A 21,486-nucleotide genomic window follows, 5' to 3' on the forward strand; every position below is an offset into this window, starting at 1 on the left:
TACCTTTATGGACTTCCCTCTTTGAGATTCAGGCAGCCACCTTCAAATCCTGAGACTCCTTGTGTGTCCTTGCTGTGCACTCCCTGATCGTAGCCATGTTAATCACATGACTGGCCAACAGACTGGCTTTGCCAGTTAAGTATCTCCCTCTGCTTTTTTTTTTTGTTGTTCATTCCATGTCCTCCTTAAATGACTTGTTCTATTCTCCACCCCCAATCACAATCTTCCAGGCTTGCACTCGGGACAGCCAGTTCCTCCCACCTGCTATCATTGCTCCACCCACCTTTCCACCTGCATACAAGGAGAAAATGAAACCTGGACTCTTAAAATCAACAAACCCACCCAGCGTGTTGGCAGCAAAACAGCCGACCAAGAGTTTGCTCAGTAAAGAGCCAGGAGGCAGGTTGCTCAAAAGCTCTGCAGCTGTGAGGATTGCCGCTCTGTGGCACTAAGCCAGCCGGTTATCCTGGATCCTGGCAAAGAATGCTGTGGACTATAAACAAGAAAATGCCCCAAGGAGTAAACAAGAACCCCCCTAAGGAGTAAACAAGGAAAATACACCAAGGAGGCCTGCTTTCATGCAAAGGGAAAATGTTAGATCTCAAGACAAGACCAAACCTGACAGCTACACCATGTGTGTAAGTTCTGTTACTGAACTGAAAAACAATACTAGTAGAGCTGAATTCTCTTTTTTAATCTGTAAAAGATGTGCTGCTGTTTTCTTTTTAAATGTAGCATAAAATACATACTCAGGGCTACTCATAATTCTGATCATGAAGTGCAGCTGATATACAGTTCAGTTGTGAAAGAAAATGCATAAAAAGGAACAACTCTCCAATTACAGAGAAGCTTTCAGAAACCTAAACATGAAACATGGAATAACCACACTAGGCTCCCCAAAGTTGTATTCAGAATCATTACCTGATCAAAGCTGCTGTCCCATATAAGCAAGTAATCCTTAACCACAGTAACTATATGAATGGCAGGCAAGTTTTTAGTATGTAACAGTAAGAGGTACCTGATCTATGTCAAGTAACTTCCAAAAGAGACAAAAATGGCTTAATACATTTTCCAAGAACAGAAAATGCAAATGACAAATCCATACAATGGTGGTAACAATATAATACTAAACTAAATAGCTGACACATTACAGCCCTTTGTTTATGGCATTTGCATATCACCCTTCACACACAGGGCGAGAATGCTCACAAACAGGAAAGACTGTATATCAAGTATTGCCACAGAACTCTTGTCTTGCAGACACGTGGATTTTACTACAAAATTCTACTCATGCACACATTTCTTTCACCATCCTCTCAGATACCACAGGCACTATCACCTGAGGCACACCTGATAGATGGGGACAGGCCTTGAACAGAATTGCTGTGATCCAAGTAGGGCAACATTTACAAAGCAGACACCCACTGTTTGGAGTTCCATCCACTGCATTTCCTGTTCCCTTTCCTCTGTCCCATCTGCTCTGTGTTGCCCATGGGCATGGGTACTAGTATGAGATGGAGCGTATGGCAGTTTCCAGTTTTATCACAACACAACTGGTGTCTTTGCCTATGCCCTAGGATGGCTCTGAAATACAGGCCCTGGCATCCAATATTCATTTTTAAATTAGTTATTTATAATTTACATAGTACTTTCAACATGCAAAGTGCTTTACAGTAATGGTCACATTTGGCTAATTTATATGGTTTGTGGTCACAACACTGGTAACAGTACTAAGGTGGGAGGTCTCCCGATTCAAGGATTTTGCAGAGTGGCATCACACTCCTCCACACTCCACACATCTGACTTTTGCAAGACCTCACACAGAGCAACTGCAGTGTGTTGTGTTGGTATATCCTGAGTATTTTGCTGCACTGCACTGATGCTATAATTGCTGCACAATTATGACCCGGCATGGTACTCCTTGTGATTCCTATTTGCCTTCCACGGGAGACAACAAGATCAGGTTTTTGTTCTTAATACTGTTTCTCATTTAGTGCAATGGGAAGAGCAATATTCAGTCTAACTAACTACATTTGAAAAGCAGCTTGGTGGTAGAGTACAAACCATACAAGCTAGAGCAGAGTGGGGAGATAATTTATTATGGTTTATGCATTTTGGCCTGAATGTTTTGTAACCTAGGTATATTGGCCCATAAAATCTGGTTCTTCAAGTCACAAAAATTATTTTCATCTGTTCTGTCCATGTGATGCTGTAGCATTGTCCCCAAGAAGCTCAAAATGATGCATTTCAGGGAACATCAGAGATGCATAGCTTATTAGTTATAATGTATCTTGAATTCTTAACAAATGTTGCTTTAATTTGCCTGGACAGTCCAAAGCACCCATGAAATTAGGGTAGAATCTTACCAACAGATTATAGACTTCTCCCTTACGCATGGTTTCATTCTTTTCTGAACAGCTGCAGAGAAACCTGTTGCCCTAGAAACCAAGCCGTACAATTTCAGCTCCACAGTATCCCCAGCAATCAATCATCTTCCAAACATGTCCACTTCCTTCCAATTATTCATTTTGTAGCTAATAAATTAAAATTCAGTTTTACAACAACAGCTTCTCTATAAAATGTCCAAGATATCCAATATGATCTAGTAATGATATTCTATTTTAGGATTTTTTTAAAGCTCAGAAGCAACAGTATAGTCGTCTAACAAAAAACTAATCACACCCAGCCAAAGTTAAGCACTTCTGAGTCCCATTAGTTTCAATAAGGAACAAAGGGTTTGTGTGGCAAGCCTAAACGTATACTCAGCACTGCCCCACCAAGTATAAGGAGGTCCTAGCTGCAATCATCTGTGCACTTACCAGGAATTAAGCCCCACTGAGCAAAGTTACTTGCTTCTGAGTATATGTATAAGTTTGTGTTGTTAAAAACATCTCAAATATTGGCTAGATTGTGCGACTACACTTTTTTAATGAACACAAATTAAAATAAGAAAACTAACACTGGGGCTGTAGTTGTAAATACTGTTGCCTGGATCACTAAAATCAATTTGACTTGCTTAAATGGTTTTAAGACGGAAATGTTAAGTTCCTGTTCCCCACCCCACCCTTTACCTCAGTAGATCTTATGCCTGTTTACTCAAAAGCAGCAAGTCCTACTGTGCTCAATAGTAAGTAAGTATGCATACGATTTTATCCAAAGCCTATATTCCTATGTTGACTTCCTTAGGAGTAAGCCCCATTCAACTTTGCACTAATGACTTCCAGGTAAACAGGATCAAGCTATAGGTTTTTTAGTTAGGGGAGTTCATGTTTTGTTTAGGTGTCCCAAGCCTTTTTCAAATAAAAATATGGATTACTTCTACAGCAAACAATTTCAAGCTGCAAATTTAACTTCAACCTCAATTCCTAATATGGGCAATCATAATCACTGCTGAGGAATACCTGCAAAATAACGCTAAAATTGTGTTACAAAAAGGAAGAACGGATTAATCTTTACTAAAGGAAGCAATCCCATTTTCACTGTATGTCCCAAGATACTGCTTTTGTACTGCACGAAGGCACAGCCCAAGGAACGAGAAGCTGTTACCTCTCCCACAGTAATAGTCTCACGTTGCCTAAGCTCCACTCTTGGAGGCCTTAAGAAGAAGAAAAAAAGCCTTTTTTCTTATCACCATCATGACACGTGCGTGTTTCTCTCTTCCTGGCCTAGTACAGAGAAGACCCAGCACGCGAGACTCCAACGAATAAAAGAAGCAACACCAACCTCTAACTCAAGAAGCCATGGCCCAGTTGCACCCCCCAAAAAAACCTCTTGAGCGAAGATAACAATTTTAGCAGCTGAGGGGACAAGGAGGCGTCTTCATAACTAACCCTCTTCCCTGTTGCCATGGGAACCCACAACCTGCGCTCAGGTAGGCAAAGGGCGGTGCCTCACACCTCTCTCTTTGCAGAGGAATTCTGGGTAGTGTAGTGCGGCAGCTTCCTCGCTGCTAAGTTCCTTTCGTGAGAAAGTACTACGTCTCCCAGCATGCAACTGGCTGCCTCGGCCTTAGGCCCCACACACTTATGCAGGCAAGTTGTTTACACTCTTCAGCCTAGACGGATCGAAGCAAGAGGGTAGATAGGTGGCTTGGAAAATATATAACTTCAACATGCTAACTTTTTGCTTAGTCAGCAGGCTTGGAAAAAGTTGTTGTTCAGAGCCAGCACTTCAAGCGGTTGTACTAGGGCGGAATGGGTCGCTTTGCGGCTGTTCCTTTTCGCAGTCCATTAGGCGCCAGCTTGGAGTCCCAGGAATGCGGACAAAATGTCTTGCTTAAGTAAGTTTGTGTATCAGGCCTGCATATTGGTAATGTTGTTGGCGACTTCCTTTCATAGGTCCATTAAAACTATCGATCTAGATACTGATGTAAACTGTGCCGCAAACAAGAAACGGAGATAGACCTGATTAATATATACCTGGTACTCTCAACTTCTTGTTTTTAACGATATATACAGAGGAGAATGGAGAAAAGGACCTGCATCAGCTTCCCCCTGCTGTTACAGAATTATCAGCCTTTTTTCCCTACTAACTAAGATGCTGCTTGGGCTAGGTTTGGATGCTGCTGGTTCTCTTCCTTTTCCCAGAGATGTGCAGGGAGTTGGAAGGCAGGGCTTTCCTGCAACCTTTTCTCTTATATAATCTTATGAAGACTGTGCTTTGAATCCTCAATGTGGTTTACATGAAGCCCCATGAAACAAAGTGGATGTAGTTCTCTAAAAATAATATTCCCCATTTCAGGGTACATTTAAAGAACATAGTGGATTTCCAGACAGGGACCTTATATTGCAAACAGGTCATCAAGTCCAATTTTTCCTGTGTGCATTTTTGGCATGTTAGCTTCTACGCATTTCCTTTATTCATTGCTGTTCTGCTGCTTGCTGAGCCTTGTAGAATGATTTGGTATGTTTCAGTTACACTACCTTGTCTATCTGTTTTCCTTATTAATGAATTTGAAGGTATTTGGGCTGTTTTTCTGCCCCTTTCCTCAGTTTCCAGGACTTTTTTTTCTGTTCTGGGCACTTGTCCAGCTATTTCTATACCTGTTTGTGTACAACTTAAACAAAAACAAAAAAACCTTTACCCAGGAAGTGAACAGGAGTAAATATTACCAGCCCTGTAGAGCAATCTAAATTATAGGAATCTGCCATGTTGCATGGCTGCTGCAATCTGCTGGCATAAAAACTCTTGACCATATCCCACACAGTGGTGGCTAGGAGGGACTACAGAAACTGCCCAAGCTCAGTGAAGATAATGGACACTCATTGCATCCATAGCAACACCACACCCAATCCTGGCACACTTTCTGCCTCCGCATGCATGGCCAGTCACACACACACACAAACACACACACACAAATGAGCGTGCCAAAACATGACACTGTAAACAAACACATGCACACATTGCAGCCCCTTCCCCAACCTGCATACTTGCAGCCAGCACTTCCACAGCATTCATGCCAAGAAACCATGCCAATATACCCAAGGCATAGAGTCACAGAACTGTAGAGTAGGAAGTGACCTCAAGTGTCATCTAGTCCAAGCTACTGTGATGCATGAATCTATGTGGGTGAGTGGAGGGAGCTTTATTACAAGCATGGAAGTGTGTACACAGTTCACATGAGAAAAACAGTGTCAGAGACCTCAAATACCCCTCTAGTGCCCCCGCACCCGGTCATGTGAAGCAGTGGAAGCAAGAACATGAGTGATGGCAATAATTTTAAACCAAATGTCAGTGGTTTGCAATAGTGACTTGTTAATTTGAGCAAAGTACAATTAAGAGCCTCCTGCCAACCTAGCAGTTCGAAAGCACGTCAAAGTGCAAGTAGATAAATAGGTACCACTCCGGCAGGAAGGTAAACGACGTTTCCGTGCGCTGCTCTGGTTCACCAGAAGAGGCTTGGTCATGCTGGCCACATGACCCAGAAGCTCCCTTGACCAAAAAAATGAGATGAGCGCTGCAACCCCAGAGTCGGCCACGACTGGACCTAATGGTGAGGGGACCCTTTACCTTTACAATTAAGAGCAACACAAATAAGCTTTAAGGTAATTTTAATTTTAAGTAGAAATTTCATTTCCTTATCTTTTATGTTTGTGTATCTCATTGTACTGGCAATGGCCTATGGCTGCAGGCAGTAAATATTGACCATAGCAATTCAATCCCCCTGGTACTCCAGCACATGTTGTATTCACTCCGGGGGGAAAGAGTACTGGAGCAATACCAGCCTATATCCCCCCTGTTACTACATCACTAATAGTGACCACATTAACCAGAGTGTCAGATTAGCACTAGAGAGACCCATTTTCAAATTCTGCCAGCCAAGAAGCTCACTAGGTGTTCTTGGGCTAGTCATTAGTGTTATGTATGTCACATGATTTTTGTGAGGTTAAAGGAGGGGGATATTTATGCCACCTTCAGTTCCTTGGAGGAAAGATGGAAAATAAACATATGCATATTGTGCAGATTTATATTAAAGATTCTGAACTGTGTATTAGGCAAATTGAGACTGAGGACAATATGCAGATCACTTCATATTTGGGAAGAAGAGACCCCATATAGCTAATGACTGAAAGGTAACCTACTTAATGGGATTATTAGTGCTCTCTGGCTGTCTTGAGAGAGAAAACATTGAGCAGCATTAAAGTAGAAAAGGAAGTAATAGCAGACATTAGACAAGCTTTGGAAAGTATTAATGATGTGTGTAATTTCACTTTCCTGCTTCTTCACTCCTGAGCATAAATAAATGACTGTAAGTTACAATAATGAGCCCATCAGACTAATCCTGTGTATGAGAATTTACTGCAACACTAAAAGCCTTGTCTTCTAAAATAAACCCCTTTTTATCATGTAAGCTTCCAGTACTATAAAGAGCATTAAGAGGCACAAAGTAGTGAGTGTCTCTCCATTGCAATTCAGATGCAGGTGCCAGGATGTTCCTTCTGCTGAACGTGCTATAATAAAATTCTGTCTGTAGTGGATGGATCCTTTAATAGGAATTGCCATACTAACCCGGACGTGATTAGGACAAACCTCCGCTCCATTCATTCCACACAGACTGGATGTCAAACGCGGAATATTAAACAGCACACTGTTTAATGCCAGGGTCTCACCCACTCGGCATAATAGCTTTAATTCAAATTGGAAAGCAAATGATGTGAAGGCAAAACACCCTGAGATCTATTATATGAGGACAGAAAAGAAAACACTTTTGACATATTTTGCTATAATTCTTAACTTTTTTCTTTTTTTAAGGAAGCACCTCAGCTCCTGGAATGTGAGTATGAATAATAACACTTTCCAGTTTGAAACATTTTGACTTTTGTGTAATTTACTCCAGTTGATGAAGTTTTATTCTCAGTAATAGAACTGAGATCTCATTATGTATTTCCAAATATTTTAAAATATTTGTGCCAATAAAATATAGGAAATTATATATTTAAAAAAGGACAGCAATAAGATCTAGCAATGTTTATTAGCCTAGTTCCACTACCAGCTGCTTGTACAATAAGGGCTTTCCTTTCCTTTCAAAAAGTTCCACCGAGAAGCATTGCTGCAATTCTTCTAGGTACATTTCTTATCACTGTCCCTATCCACAGATGCTGCTACTGGAAATTCAGAGCAGATGCATGTTCCTTACATCTCTGAAATTAGCATTATCACATATGCAGACAAGCATGATGGTTAACCTTTTAAAAGAGGGGTGGCTAACCTGTAGTCCTGCACAAAGTGGTGGACTCCACCTGTCATCAGCCCCAGCCAGCATAGATGATATGTGTAGGCTGGAGGACCACAGGCTAGCCACCACTGCTTTAAGTGTTCCTGTGTCACAATACCCAATTACAAGTTGCTAGGTAGCTAACGTATCCAGTAATAATGGTTTACCCTTCTATAGTGATAGAACAAAGCATTAGCACTGAGTGTTCGATAATATTGAGGTGATCCACTAAAGTTTAATGACTCAACAGAGATGTTAACAACGGTAATGCATGCCAGGTGACTTCCCAAGCCTACACCTGTGCCTCCCAGAATATATCACTGAAGCAGCAGTAAGCTTAACCTGGTGTCCAAAAGATGTTGATGTCAGCATCGGGTGAACCTCGGGCCACAGCTGGAAAGGATCTCCCCCTTTTTGCCAGCTTCAGAAATTCTCTTAGAGAGGGAGGACCTGGAGAAGGACCTCAAATAATGAACACAAGATGTGAGTATGTTCAAATCTGGAACACTAATATAGGGTTAAGGAAGGATAAAAACTAGCAGGATTGATATTAGAAAAGTAGCAGTATGCATTATATTCTGGAATACAACCAGCATTATAGAGAATATAGGAAAATTCATAGATTTGTAGTATTGAGAAAAAAAAGGTTTCCTTTTGCCCAGACAGATTTTACTTTTAAAATCTATTATTATAAGAAACAAATAGCATTGCAACACATATTCATCATAAACACATCTAAACAACATAGTCATATATAACAATGCATTATAGCATCAAATCCCATGTGCAGGTAAGAAGGAGGATGTCTATATTGTATTGCTGCGCTTCTCTAACACATCATTGTGGGGACTGTCCATAAAAGTAGTGTCTCCAAACTCTGGAGTGCACTGAAGTAGGTACTGTATTAAAAGTAACTCTAGTTTTTTGTCATTCAGAAGGCACCCTGCCAAATTGAAGTTTTCAAAATTAATACATTGGGGCCAGGGTGGTAAAGGAAAGAAAGAGCAAAATAGGAATTTATGGGAAAGGTGTAGTCTATACATATATGCTCTTAGAAAAATAAAAATAATATTGTAACAAGGGGACTTTCAAGGTGTAGTGTCCCACTTCATATTAGCACTGCCTATAGTTGCTGAAGAATTATGTTTTTTAATATGCTTTTTTATTTTTTAGAACTCGGTACAACTTAACAAAAACATCACACACATTTTACAAAAATAAGAGATCAGTTATAGTTGGCTCCACTTTCAGGACTCAGTGGGAGAGCATCTGTCTTGCATACAGAAGGTCCTATGTTCAATCTTCATTTAGGGCTGGGGAAAACTCCATGTGTGAAATCTTGGAGAGCTGTTGCCAGTCCGTGTAGACAATACTGAGCTACATGGACCAATTGTATGACTCAATATAAGGCAGCTTGCTATGTTCTTATGTAAGGCAGCAGTGGAGACTAACTATTGCATGTTGCATTAGTGGCCTATTCAGGATTCTGTTTTTGAAACACATTGTTCCTAAAGTTTCCATGTGGAGTGCAAGACTACCCTGGTTAGTTACATGTTTAATAAAGTTATCTTACATCAGTTAGAAGGTGTCCTCATTTTCAGTTTATTTTCAACTCCCCTTATGGCCCACATTGCACATGCTTTTTTTTTAATACCAGAGTTATACCCAGCACCCTTTGATACAAAACCTCAAAGATAGGTCTCTCTATAAATGTAAGATTTCTGACTACTCTGTCCAAACTAAAATAAAGTCAGTCCAGTCTTTACGCTTAAAAGTTTTTAAAAGTTTATTGTATAAAATTTCATTTAATAAAAATTACACATTGCACAGTATTTCATAGTAACTGTGTTTTCTTTAAAAGTACAACTTTAAACAGTATGACACGAGAACAGAAAGCCTAAGGAATTACAAATTGAATTAAGTTCCCTAATTCAATATGTAAGGATTTGTGTTAAAGTAATCGAGAGCCAAAGCTTCATATTGCTATAAGGCGCAATTTTAAAGGCACTTCCCTGAGCAAGATGCTTCCAGAATTACAGCATTATAGAGATTATCAAACAGATATGTTTCAGCTCAAATCCAAGTCCCATTGGCTTTCAAGGAATGAACATGTGATTGCTGCTGAAGCTTAACTTGCAATTAAATTTAGAATTTGTCAGAGAAAGGGGGGGGGAGGAAAAATATAGGTATTAGGTACATAATAGGAATTTTAACTTTGCATGATCTTTTCAGTCAAAAGTACAAATTGCAAAAACGACTTCAGGAGCAAGAGAGCATAACTGCAATCATTGATATCCACAAAGGATTTTGCTGAGGATAAAAACAGGATAGAAGTGCCCTTTAGCATGTTACATCTTTACATTCTCAGTGCTATTATTTAGTTCCAATACAAGTAACTTAACAATACATGTAAGATGTAACATTTGCAAGCAAGAACAAAAGAGAATCCAAATGTCAAGTTGATAAGTTACATATGAATATCAACATTAATTCAGCAGTTCTACCTAATCCATTATAATAAAAGGTGAAGGGACACAAGTCATTTGAACTTACATCTAAAAGACATCCTGAAGCCTTAACATTTTTTGGATCAGGATTTTTTAAAATTGTGCTTTATTTCTGTGTATTATTAGATACTTGATTGGAAAGAAGGCACAAGGGGTATGAAACAAAACAGTTTTTGTAGAATACATAATTGTCCAATGAAGCACAGCCTTTGTGCCTTTAGTGCTTATGCAGAAAAGTAAAAGTAAATTTCATCAAGAGCAGCTTTTCTAACACATGTAGCTCTATGATGCAACAGGCTGAAACTGCTAACCGAAGCCCAGTGTTCTGCTGTGTCCAAGAATGATGTATATACACAGTTCTATGAACAGCTGGCCTCTTTAGGATGAGCGAATTAATAAAGGAACTACTGTATATAATCTTTGTAAATGCACACACTTTTTTGGATTGGTCAGAAACTGGGTTCTAACAGTATCATGAATTAAGAATCCAAGGAAAAAAATACCTATTCTTGTGAAGTTTATGTGTGGGTACATCTGACCCCAACTTATATGTAAAAAAGTTGAGTGAGGTAATACAAACATTGCCACCTTTGGGGGGTTTCATTCATAGTTTCAGTGAGGGCAACTATCCTAGTGGCTCAATGGAATGATAGAATCAAGAGTGTTTACAATATAGGTAAAGGCCTTAAAGTGCTTTTCAGAACTGAATTAAACTTCCCATCAGCTTTATGAGGTAGACAGTTAACTGGGTCCCTTTTTATAAACCAGCACAAAAGAAACTTTTATCAAATGGTGTACCATTAAAAAGCTAAAGGGAGTAATCTCTAAAAGGATGTCAGCAGATAGAGAAATTATGGAATCTTCAAAATAACAGTTCTCTTGAACTTTAAACAGCAGTTTGGAGGCTTTGACGCAAAAAAACAAACAAACAAAAAAGCCCCTATAAAAATAACTTTGCACATGTGCTGTTCAATTATACAAAGGAAATATATGTTATATAAACAATATATTTCTTTCCACTCAAAGAGCACCATCAAGGTAATGAAGGAAATGAAAAGATATTAATTTATATTCCTATGAGCCATGAAAGTTAAGAGATTTCATGTTGATTTATACTGTGAGTGTTTCATGGGCGTTAAGTGTCAAATCTGTTATGAGTGGTGGCAGCAGAGCATGGAAGTTTTGGTGTAACCAAGATTATTTTAACTTTATAGCAATAGAGTTATTTTATTGACAGTGCAAACGCTCCTGCTTACTTCTGCCTCATGCTCTGACATGTGACATTGTTCCTTCCCTGTAGTCTCCTAGGAACACTTGAATATTCAAAACAATCTTACCATGCAAAGCAATGGAACTGTTTCCTTTCAGTGAAGAGGTAAAATCCAAGAGCAGTAAGCAAAAGATCAAGCGACGTCTGCAGAGTTCAGCTGACATCTTCAAAGCCTACAGCACAATTCTTCTAGATGCTTGGCTTGAGGATTTCTTCTCTTGATCCCAGCACTCTCATATGACGTTTCACTATACTTCTGTGGAGTCATCCATTCTTCTAAAATATATAGAAACAACTATTCTCAATTTCAGTTGGAAGATGCAGCATTTTAATTGCAAGGGGGAAAATGGCAAAGCTAAAGAGGTGTGGGCTTAACTAATACCTGGAAGGGAAGCCAATGAGGGTCCTTCCTATGCCATTTAAGCATTTAAAATAGAAAGGAGAATACAAGAGTATTTAATTTCAAATAAGAGAGCATGACACCATCTCAGCTGTGGGGATAAAACAGAATTCACTGCCACCTGCTGTATGGAACCACCTTACAGAATGATACATCAAGGATTTATTTGCACATTGAACAAAAATATTCCCACAGGTCACTTCCAGGAGACAAACTGATGTAGGCATGATATACAGCAGGGTATATTTGTGTCTTAAGCAAAGGAATCACATCAGCTGAAGCCCTGGGAGTGATGGGGCTTGATAACATTCCCTTGCTCTCAGCTATGTGATTTTTAAAAGACATCTGAAGGCAGCCCTGTTAAGAGAAGTTTTTAGTATTTGAGGTTGTATTGTGTTTTTACTATTTTTGCAGGGGCAACCCAATCAGATGGGTGGCATATTAGATGATGATGATGATGATGATGATGCAAAAAACACAGCAGTCACATCCCCTCTGTGAGTGATGGAACATCAAAAAACTCCATTGTTCTCAGGGAGACTTGCCCTATTCTGTTGAAGAAGACCCACGGTACTGGCCATTCCAGACTCTGAATGGCTAAAAGACTTCTGAAACTTTTAAAAAGGGATGGAGGGAACCATATGAAATGAACAGAGGAAGCCAGCCTTGGAGCCCTTGGCTCAGTACTGGGTTCTGCAGGACTGTGGGTTCTAAAGTAATCTATTGATCTAATCCAGGTCATGATCTGATCTGATCAGATTAGTCCATTGTGGAATCAGAGTTCTGTGGATTTTTTTCTCCATCCCCATTGTAAATCAATGCCCCAATAGGGCTCAACTTGGAAGTGCATACAGGCATAAATTAAACTAAATTTAAAATATGACGGTACAACAACAAAAAAGCAAGTAAAATTAATCTCTGCTGCCATAACATCTGCTGTAGTGCTAGCCACTTGGGACTATTCCAGGCATCATCATTTTATTTGTATGCTGCCTTTCCATAGTTAAAATCATGCTAAAGGTGGCTTGCAGCATGAAATTATTTACATTACAAACATAAAAAGTAGTTATAAACAATAAATAAAATGCTTCAAAAAGTACACAACCAAACTGAACAATTTCCATATAAATCACAATAAGATCTGAAAATAAATATACCAAAAATATATAAATAACAACAATCCCCCTCCCCAAACAACACCGCAGTTCAAGAGCCTGCTCCCTGTAGCTTTATTGTCCATTGTTTGCCTCTCAAGAGAATCGTACTCGGATAAAACACACACCTGAGTCTTTTCAACAGCCTTTCACGTTTTTGTTGTAGATGCAGGTTCTTAATGCCCCTGGGGACATCAGGCACAAACCAGGCTGCAATCAGTTTGATGCAAAGGGCCACATGCTGCAAAGAGCCAACAGAATCAGATTTTATTCCTTACAGGAGACATACTGCAATCACCATCTAATTTGTTCATTTAAGCAATTTACATACTGCTTGATTACAATAGTCCCTATGCCATGTAAAAGTAACTCAACAATACAATTGTTGGTCTAGATAATGACCAACAGTAAGCGAAGCAACCTGCTGTTCTTAACTGCTTTACATTGGTTCTTTTGGACACTTGTGTGTTTTACTACATCATGGCAACTAAGCATCATGGATCGACATTAATCCCTCCACTGACTGTGAAAGGACTGAACAGTCAATTATAAACCCACTATTAGGCCGTGTCCAGAGGAAATATAAAGCGATGCCCCAATTATCATTCAACACAGACTTTCTGTTTAGTCCTGGGAAAGCTAGTCAAGTCCATGTATAGTTGCCCCTCGCTAACTGGCAGAGTTTCTGTTCCTGGACTCAGAACACACTGAAAGAGATATTTCATCTCCAAAGCTAAGAGGGCTTGTAATGTCCAGTACCTGGATGGCAAACAACATAGAAACCTTATTTGCATGGACATACAGAGCTCTGTGGACAAAGAGTGAAACACAAAACCTACAATAATTAAACAGTTCTACAAAATAAAAAGTTTCTCCATTCCCTACTGCCTGCTGCTTTGCCAAGTCCAATATCCTACAGAATGTGATCTGGTTGTTAGCAAGGGAATCATCTCTAAAAGGAACAGAGTATATTTATTTCTTCTCATTTATGAAAGCTTTTTCAGAGTGCATTACTTTGAGAATGAGAAGCGTGGTTGGGAATACCCTAGTCATACTTGGCTGAAGGTGACCCAAGATTATTCCATAAATGTTGCCCTAAGCTATGATCAATGAAGTTACACTCTTAAGGAGCCTAAATGCAAATGTTCCTTCACACTCACATTTGTGTTCAGCTGAAAACTAACCTACTAGAGCTTTTACAACAAAAATACTTACTTCAAACAAGATAAGGAAGGAAAGGCGTGCTGCAAGAATATGCCAAAACTCAACAGTATGACTGTAGTCCTCACTGTTCCTGTAATCTCGGTACCTACAGGAAGGGCAAAAGCAACACATAAATGCTGCATTATGTATTGCCTATTACAAAAACCCAGTTATTTGTTTGAAACGTGTTGTTTTTAGTGTCTTATTTTGACGAAAAAGGATTGTGGTTGTCTTTGCTGCAACAGACTAACAGCCAGTGCTTTTTTTTCTGGGGATACACAGGGTTATGCATACCTCTAAACATTTTGTGAATCTTTGTACTTTTGTCCATTTACTGTATTTATTTTTCCTGATTTGAAATATAAAATGGTGATTTTCTTGAGTCAAAATGAGAGTACCCCCAAACATATTTTTTTTAGAAAAAAAGCACTGCTAACAGCTATTTCTTTGGATGTTTGCCCAATGTTTGCTCTTATGGGGAATTTACTGATATTTGTTGTTTTTAACTTTTGTAAGCTGCTTTGGGGGCTTTATGAAGCAGAAAAGTGAGGTTAAAAAAAAAGTACTGTACAGTTTTCAGAAGCTAAATCAGATGGGAGAACAATAATCAGTACTGTTCAGTCATAAACTAGTACTAAGAGAGTACTGTCCTATCTATCAGATAGTAGGGCATCTAATACTGGGCAATACATGCAAGACTTTGAGATGTTAAAAGCAATCAAATGCTTCTTTTCCTGCTTGCCACTCCTTTTTCCTGTCCCTCCTTCAAGAAAGTCTTGCTGCTACTTATATGAATGATGATGAGGTCTGTCAGCAAGCAGGGCTCCAACATGTCACTTGAAGTGGAGCCCCTCCCAGTCAATGTAATGATAAAGGACAGGATCAGAAGTAGAGCACTGGCAGGTTGCTTTTCCCAGCTAGCAGGTTCTGTGTTTCTGCCGTGTCTACTCTGACACTGCAGTGAATATTGCAGGCAACCACATCTGGAATTGGATCAGTAAACTGTGACTTCACACAGCATTTGGTTCAAACAGCACTCACTTTTGAGAATTATGTATCTTGGGAAAATATTTGTTGCAAACACACCTCAGGTGATCTATGGCTAATACTGTCTTCCGCAGATATAAATCAATATAAAATGTTGACGCTCAGCATTCAAAAATAAGGCTTTAGTTACTTCTACAAGAATAAGATTTTCCATCCCCCATCTCCCCTGGTGTTCATACATACACATTTGTGTGATTGCAAATGGAAAAGAACATAATCTCCAGAGTAGCCCAATGCTAGGTTGAATTTCTCCTCGCACACACACACAAAAGCTCCAACAGATAATACAAGCTCTGCTGAAGGTATGGAGGACTGCACCAATAACAGTTGGGCTATGGAAGTTTCATTGCTTAAGCTGAGGGCATGGAAACATCACCATACATTTGCCAGTACCTGCAGTGCGTTATCACATTCCCCATGGGATCTTTACGTTCTGGCAGATTCTCATGGTTCGCAAAGTCCTGGACGTTGAACACCGAAAGACTGTAGTTGATGTAACCTGCCAAACAACTATGGGCAACAACAAAAAAATGTGACAATCAGATGGGGTGCAGTAGGGTCCCAGTTAAATTGTGAAGCTTAAAAGACTCTGGCAGGAAAATAAAATAACTAAATGTCAGCAATTGCTTGAAATCTTTGGATGCTGGGCCTCTTGTTATTCAACTTGTTAGAATTTTTTTATTTGTATATATTTTAGCATATTTTGTTTGACTAGTAAATGTAAATATGGAGAATATTTGTATTCTTAGTGCTAAATTTTACATATTACGTAATAAATTGAGAAGTTGGTGCTTTGTTTATGCACCTTAACTATTTTGTTAAGATTTCCAGTTACTTGTGAAAATGTCAAGTTTTGATTTGGTGCCTATCGGAAGAGCTTCATTTTATAAAAATAAAAATAAAATATTTATTGAGTACCTATCCCTACAAAAAAGCTACAAAGCTCTTTTTTAAGACATTGGATTCTTAGATGTTCTAATGGAGGACACACAATGCATTCAAGTAATATGATCCAATTAATGGAGTCTAAACATTTATGCAGCCTGTAAAGAAAGAAGGGGGGATAAGGTAGGGAAGATGGATACTTAATCCCCCAATAACCCCTGCGTACAAACATCTTGAGTTGCAACAGGATGTTGAATCACCAGGGTAAAAAACTATCCTGCCAGGTAGTATTGCCAGAGCCCCTGTTAATACCCCAACCCAAGCCAGGAAAACTCAGGGGTTTCTGGATGGGCATCCTTGGGATTCACAAAAACAAGAGGCAGAAAGTCCACTTTTTGACTTTGGAGCCCCAAGCCCACAAATTGCTCAGTAGCATAGTACCAAGCAACCAGATTTAGAGCCAAGCTTACTCCAATCAGGTACACCAGGATAAACACAAAGCTTTATTAAGGAGGTTATAAGCACACACATAAGAACCCATTTCCAATAAGAAAGGACAATTAAGAAAAAGGCTAACAGTGTAAGTACACATTTGGGAATTCAAGCACAGAACAGAAAACAACAGAGCTAGCTTGCCTCACCCTAATACCAACCATTGGAGTCATGGACCCCATTGGACCAGCAAGCTGCATTCAGACACATGTGGATGTTGCAATCCATGAACTCCATCAAAATGGGGTGCCAAAATTAAAAAACAATTTTTATACAAAAAAATCCCTGTATACAGAACAGCAGATACTGCTTAGCCAAGGAGCATACTTCTCAGCACTAGATTGTGTACGTGGTAGTTGACCATGCAGCCATTCGGTTAATTTCTGAACAATCACGGTGACCTTGATGCCATCTTACATTAGACACTCACAGGCAGGAAGATGAAACTAATTAATGAAACTTTCTTCCTCGATGAATACTGTATCCAGAATTCTGAGTAAAACCCCATTTTAAAATGAGCCAAAGAAAGGAGGATTAATTTACACAGCCTATAATTGAATAGTCTTCTATTTTTCTGTAGGGAGGATTCAAGAAACAGAATGAAATATATTGATTTTCTCTTTCTCACACACAGTATTCATAATATATGTTACACTTTTAAAATTGCCTCCTCCCTGCTTATCACACTTTGCCTCTTTTTGTTCAAAACTAAATTCCTCCTCTGCCTTAACTTTCCCACCCTTTTCTCCCTCCACAACAATGCATCACATACTTTATGAATGGTCTCGTACACAAAGACCTTTAGCAACAGAAGCTGCTTGTGTTCCATAACAATAAATTAATCTCTGAAGTAACCCCACAGAGAAAAAATTGTTCTCGAGACATGGTCATATTCAGTATCTCTTATCCTGCTAGCCTTAGCAAACTTTGCTGTTTAGCATCTGTCATGTGTAACAAGTGTATACACAAGAAAAAAACTAACTAACTGAATATATGCTATACTTGAAAGCTACCAAAAGGACTCAAATGACACTCACTCTTTGCCTGTGTAATTCTTCTGTATGCAGGGGCTAGATGTGTATTTGTACACCTGCATTGGGATGAAGTCTGAGGTGATGGCAATTACCATACCATTGCCAATGACAGCTAAAATACCAATTGCCTCCAGAATCAGCAACCAGGTACCTGCAACAGGGAAGAAAATAAGAGAAACACATTCCCTCAAGCAGATGGCATTTGCCTCAACTTTAATTAACCCTCCCTCCTCTCCACAATCTAACAATCTAATAACTTTGTCCAGAGGATTGGTCAACTTCTTGCTTTGGACAGGGTCGTTTTCCCCCTGAAGGAGCAGATTTGTAGTCTGGGGTTGTTCCTGAATTCTTCTCTGTCAGTAGAGGCCTAGGTAACCTCAGTGGCTAGGAGTGCTTTTCATCAGCTTTGGCTGGTAAGACAGTTAGGGCCATTTCTGGTCCAAGATAGCCTGACCACAGTCATCCATTTGCTTGTAAGTTCTAGAGTGAATTTCTGCAATGCACTCTAAGTGGGGCTGCTCTGAGGCAGGCCCAGAAGCTGCAGCTAGGGATACAAGAAGGCAATTGTTTCTGTTCCAACTTGTCTTCATCACAATGAGCACCATTTCCATTCCACTGCAGTTCAGTTTCTCCAAATACTATATTATTCATCTTGCTGTCTGTAATTTAACGTAATTTATGTAATTATTTACAAAAGTTACACAAGTTATAAATTTACCATAATCAGTGATGTAATTATTTCCATACCATTCATTTCAATGGAAAGGAAACAGAATTTAAAAGGACGGGGAGAATGGTGATCAATTATGTATCATTTTTGAACTGAAAACAAAAACAACGCAATTTGCTAGATTGATATATTTCCATTTCTGGTTTTTTTGTTGGGATTTCCTGATATCCTTCGCTGCAACCACTGCAAAAATGCAGCAGCTCAGTTGCTCATTAGAACAGAATACTGCCACCATGTTAGTCCACTGCTGAAAAAACTGCATTACTTTTCAATTTGCTACGTTCAAGGTTCTGGTACAGGTATATAAAACCCTATACGGCATGGGAGCGGGATACCTAGAAGACTGTCACACCCATTTTATACTCAACTGATGGCTGCACTCTGTAGGAGAGGGCCTGCTGTAAGTATCATCTCACCAGGAGGTCTGTTCCATACAACATAAAAATTGGGCCTTTAGTGTGGTTTAGTTCCTAACCTTTGGAACTCCTTACCATTATGTATCAGACAAGTACAATCTCTCTTGCTTTTTGGCCCCTATTGAAGATGTCCTTTTTTCAACAAGTCCCTTAAGTGAAGATTTTTGTCCCAGTCTAGATCCAACATGTATTTTTTTCCTGTTCTTTTATTTATTAAATCACTTTGGACTAGTTCATAGAAAGCGATTCATAAACAAAATGAAATAAATAAAATTAAATTAAATGGTAGCTCAGTAGGTTAGGTTCCAGCCCCAGGCTCTAAAATTTCCAATTCAAGCCCCAGAGTCCCTTACACTGGGCTTCTCTCCTTGGCTCCTTTCCCCATTTTCATTGACTGCTGAATCCAGCAACTCACAGAACTCCTATGGAAACTGCCTCCTCTACATTTCTGTCACAGGTTTCTGTACAAGCTACACTGACCCACAATGACGGTTTCTTAACGTCTTCTTCCCCCTAGAGTTTTGTGGTCCAAGTATAGCTTGAGTGTGAGTGGCAGAATGCACTTCATCTACCCCAGTGCCCCAGAAACCTGTACATACTCTTTCCTCCCCCCGCCCCGAGTAAGCTCTTAATTCAGCTCCTTCCCTAAGTAATCTACCACTTTGAAAAGAGTTAAGTATGACCACTAATAATATTGAAAGCCTCTCCTCAGTGGTCTGAAGTAGAAGCCCCTCTCCCTAATCCTCAGCTTACCAATATCATTTGCTGTCCTGGGAACCATACGCCTCTGCAATCTCACCATCTTGATAGCATCTAGTCGAATTTCGATGAGATTGTTGATAAAGGCCAGGAGTGGAGCAAGGGGAAAGGCAGCTACAAAAATAGTGGTGAAGCTGTACTGGATCACTGAGGATTTAAAAAGAGAACACTGAAAAGAGGCAGCAAACAAAAGGAGAATGTTTAAGTTATTATTACATTTGCTGGGCCAGAGTTTGCACATAGCTTCTAAAACAATATAAGTAGTTAAGAGACATTTAAGGAAATGGAAATTTCAGAACAGCAAGAATTGGGTGTCCAAAGTATCTTTAAAAGCTAAGAAAAACTACTCAAATCAGCAAAAGTGAATAGAATATATGAAGGATGCTAATAGGCCAGTGTGAGGAATTTTTCAGTGTTTGTTTTTAATTGCATAGAGGAAACAGAGTCCTGTTGCAGGCCCTAACATTCTCTTTGTAATCTACATAGAACAAGCATACATTTTTCAGTGAGCTGAAGTTTTTATAGAAGCAATGTTCATTTTTTGTGCACATACATCCAAACTATCATCTCTATTCAAAGATTTCAGAAACCTGTTTGACCCAAGGCAATAGAGGGAAAGGAAAAAAATGACTGTACAACCATTGTTATAACACTCCACTTCAGTCTCTTTGAAAACCATCAACCAATCTAGTTTGGTCAAATACCGAGTTAGCTGACTAATGTAATGGGAGTGCCAATGACAGAATGTTGAGTCCTGTCCCAATTTAGTCTAGCATTTCACCCTTACCCAAACCTTTCAGTTGAATTTCACTTACTCATCTCCAGAAATTCATCAAACAAACTGAAGACATTGACTTCATTAAGGTTATAGTTCCACAGCCATTCCTCCTTGCATGGGTCCCGAGCACTCTCCTCCATATGAACCCTGTTGTTGCTTTTGGGATTTCTGAACAGCAGTTTGTACTTGTAGCGTATCCAGCTGCAGGGGTAAACACAAGTGTAAGCGAGATAAAACAAGTTTCTAAGTACAAGACCTGCAAGCTGTCAAAGACCTATAAGAGGACAATAATGTAGTCCATGCTGGAGCTCCCTTTATAACAAGGGGCAAACTGCCCTGGGTCTTCAACTTATTGGTACATATTGCCCAAAGTCAGTGCAACAAACAATGTTGCATATGTAAATATTCCCCAAGTCTTCATAGGCGAGTCTTGGCCACACTCCACCCTGCCTTACTCTGGTCCCATATCCTGTTCCTACTTCTTAATTCCCCTAAGTACATGACTGAGTGAAAAATTCCAGTTTCCAGCATGGTAAGCATAGTTCCCTGGGAAGAGGGACTGATTGTTAAGCAGTTCTGGAAATTGTAGCTCTTTGAAGGGGATAAGAATCTCTTAACAACTCTTAGCATCCTTAAACTACACTTCCCAGGATTCTTTGGGGGAAGACATGACTGTTTAAAGTGGTATGAAACATGGTCTAAGAGAAAATTATATGAAAATGATATACCGATGGTATCTAACACCGATTAAATTGGCAAAAATGTATAAATCTAAATTAAATAAGTGTTGGAAATGTAAAAAGAAAGAAGGTTCTTTTTATCATATGTAGTGGTCTTGTAGTAAGGTTAAAGCTTACTGGGAAATGATATATAATGACATGAAAAGGATGTTTAAAATAACATTTGTAAAAAAAATACCAGAAGCCTTTCTTTTGGGAATTATAGGGACAGAACTACCTAAACTGTACAGAAACTTATTCATGTATGCTACTACAGCGGCAAGAATGTTACTTGCCCCAAAATGGAAATAAGCAGAAGTTCCAGCAAAGGAAGAATGGATACAAAAACTTATGGAATATGCACAAATGGTGAAACTT

The 21,486-nt window shown here is 39.3% G+C and overlaps 2 protein-coding genes across 10 annotated transcripts in view; both read right to left on the reverse strand.

The window, feature by feature from the left end:
• The window catches only part of SIGIRR (single Ig and TIR domain containing), a 37,500-nt gene extending 29,591 nt beyond the window's left edge, over positions 1 to 7,909 (reverse strand). Inside the window, exons 1-2 of one of the 7 annotated variants that reach the window (XM_083607021.1) lie at positions 3,724 to 3,903; positions 2,367 to 2,438 (exon numbers count right to left, since the gene is read on the reverse strand). The gene's annotated coding sequence lies outside the window, so the exon portion shown is untranslated. Of the gene's footprint in view, positions 1 to 3; positions 228 to 2,366; positions 2,441 to 3,723; positions 3,924 to 7,708 lie in introns of those variants that run through there. The other 6 variants (XM_083607024.1, XM_083607020.1, XM_083607025.1 and 3 more) reach the window with 6 other exon arrangements.
• A 1,573-nt stretch (positions 7,910 to 9,482) lies between these two features.
• The window catches only part of ANO9 (anoctamin 9), a 42,728-nt gene continuing 30,724 nt past the window's right edge, over positions 9,483 to 21,486 (reverse strand). For all 3 annotated transcript variants that reach the window (XM_083600574.1, XM_083600576.1, XM_083600575.1), the window contains 7 exons: positions 20,427 to 20,590; positions 19,606 to 19,758; positions 17,710 to 17,857; positions 15,689 to 15,805; positions 14,261 to 14,354; positions 13,174 to 13,286; positions 9,483 to 11,767 (listed from right to left, as the gene is read on the reverse strand). In XM_083600574.1, the coding sequence (XP_083456700.1) occupies positions 11,740 to 11,767; positions 13,174 to 13,286; positions 14,261 to 14,354; positions 15,689 to 15,805; positions 17,710 to 17,857; positions 19,606 to 19,758; positions 20,427 to 20,590 (817 nt within the window). In that variant the 3' untranslated portion in view covers positions 9,483 to 11,739. The remainder of the gene's footprint in view (positions 11,768 to 13,173; positions 13,287 to 14,260; positions 14,355 to 15,688; positions 15,806 to 17,709; positions 17,858 to 19,605; positions 19,759 to 20,426; positions 20,591 to 21,486) is intronic.

This window comes from Podarcis filfolensis, assembly GCF_964270895.1.
Source record: "Podarcis filfolensis genome assembly, chromosome: 1".
Lineage (NCBI taxonomy): Eukaryota > Metazoa > Chordata > Lepidosauria > Squamata > Lacertidae > Podarcis > Podarcis filfolensis.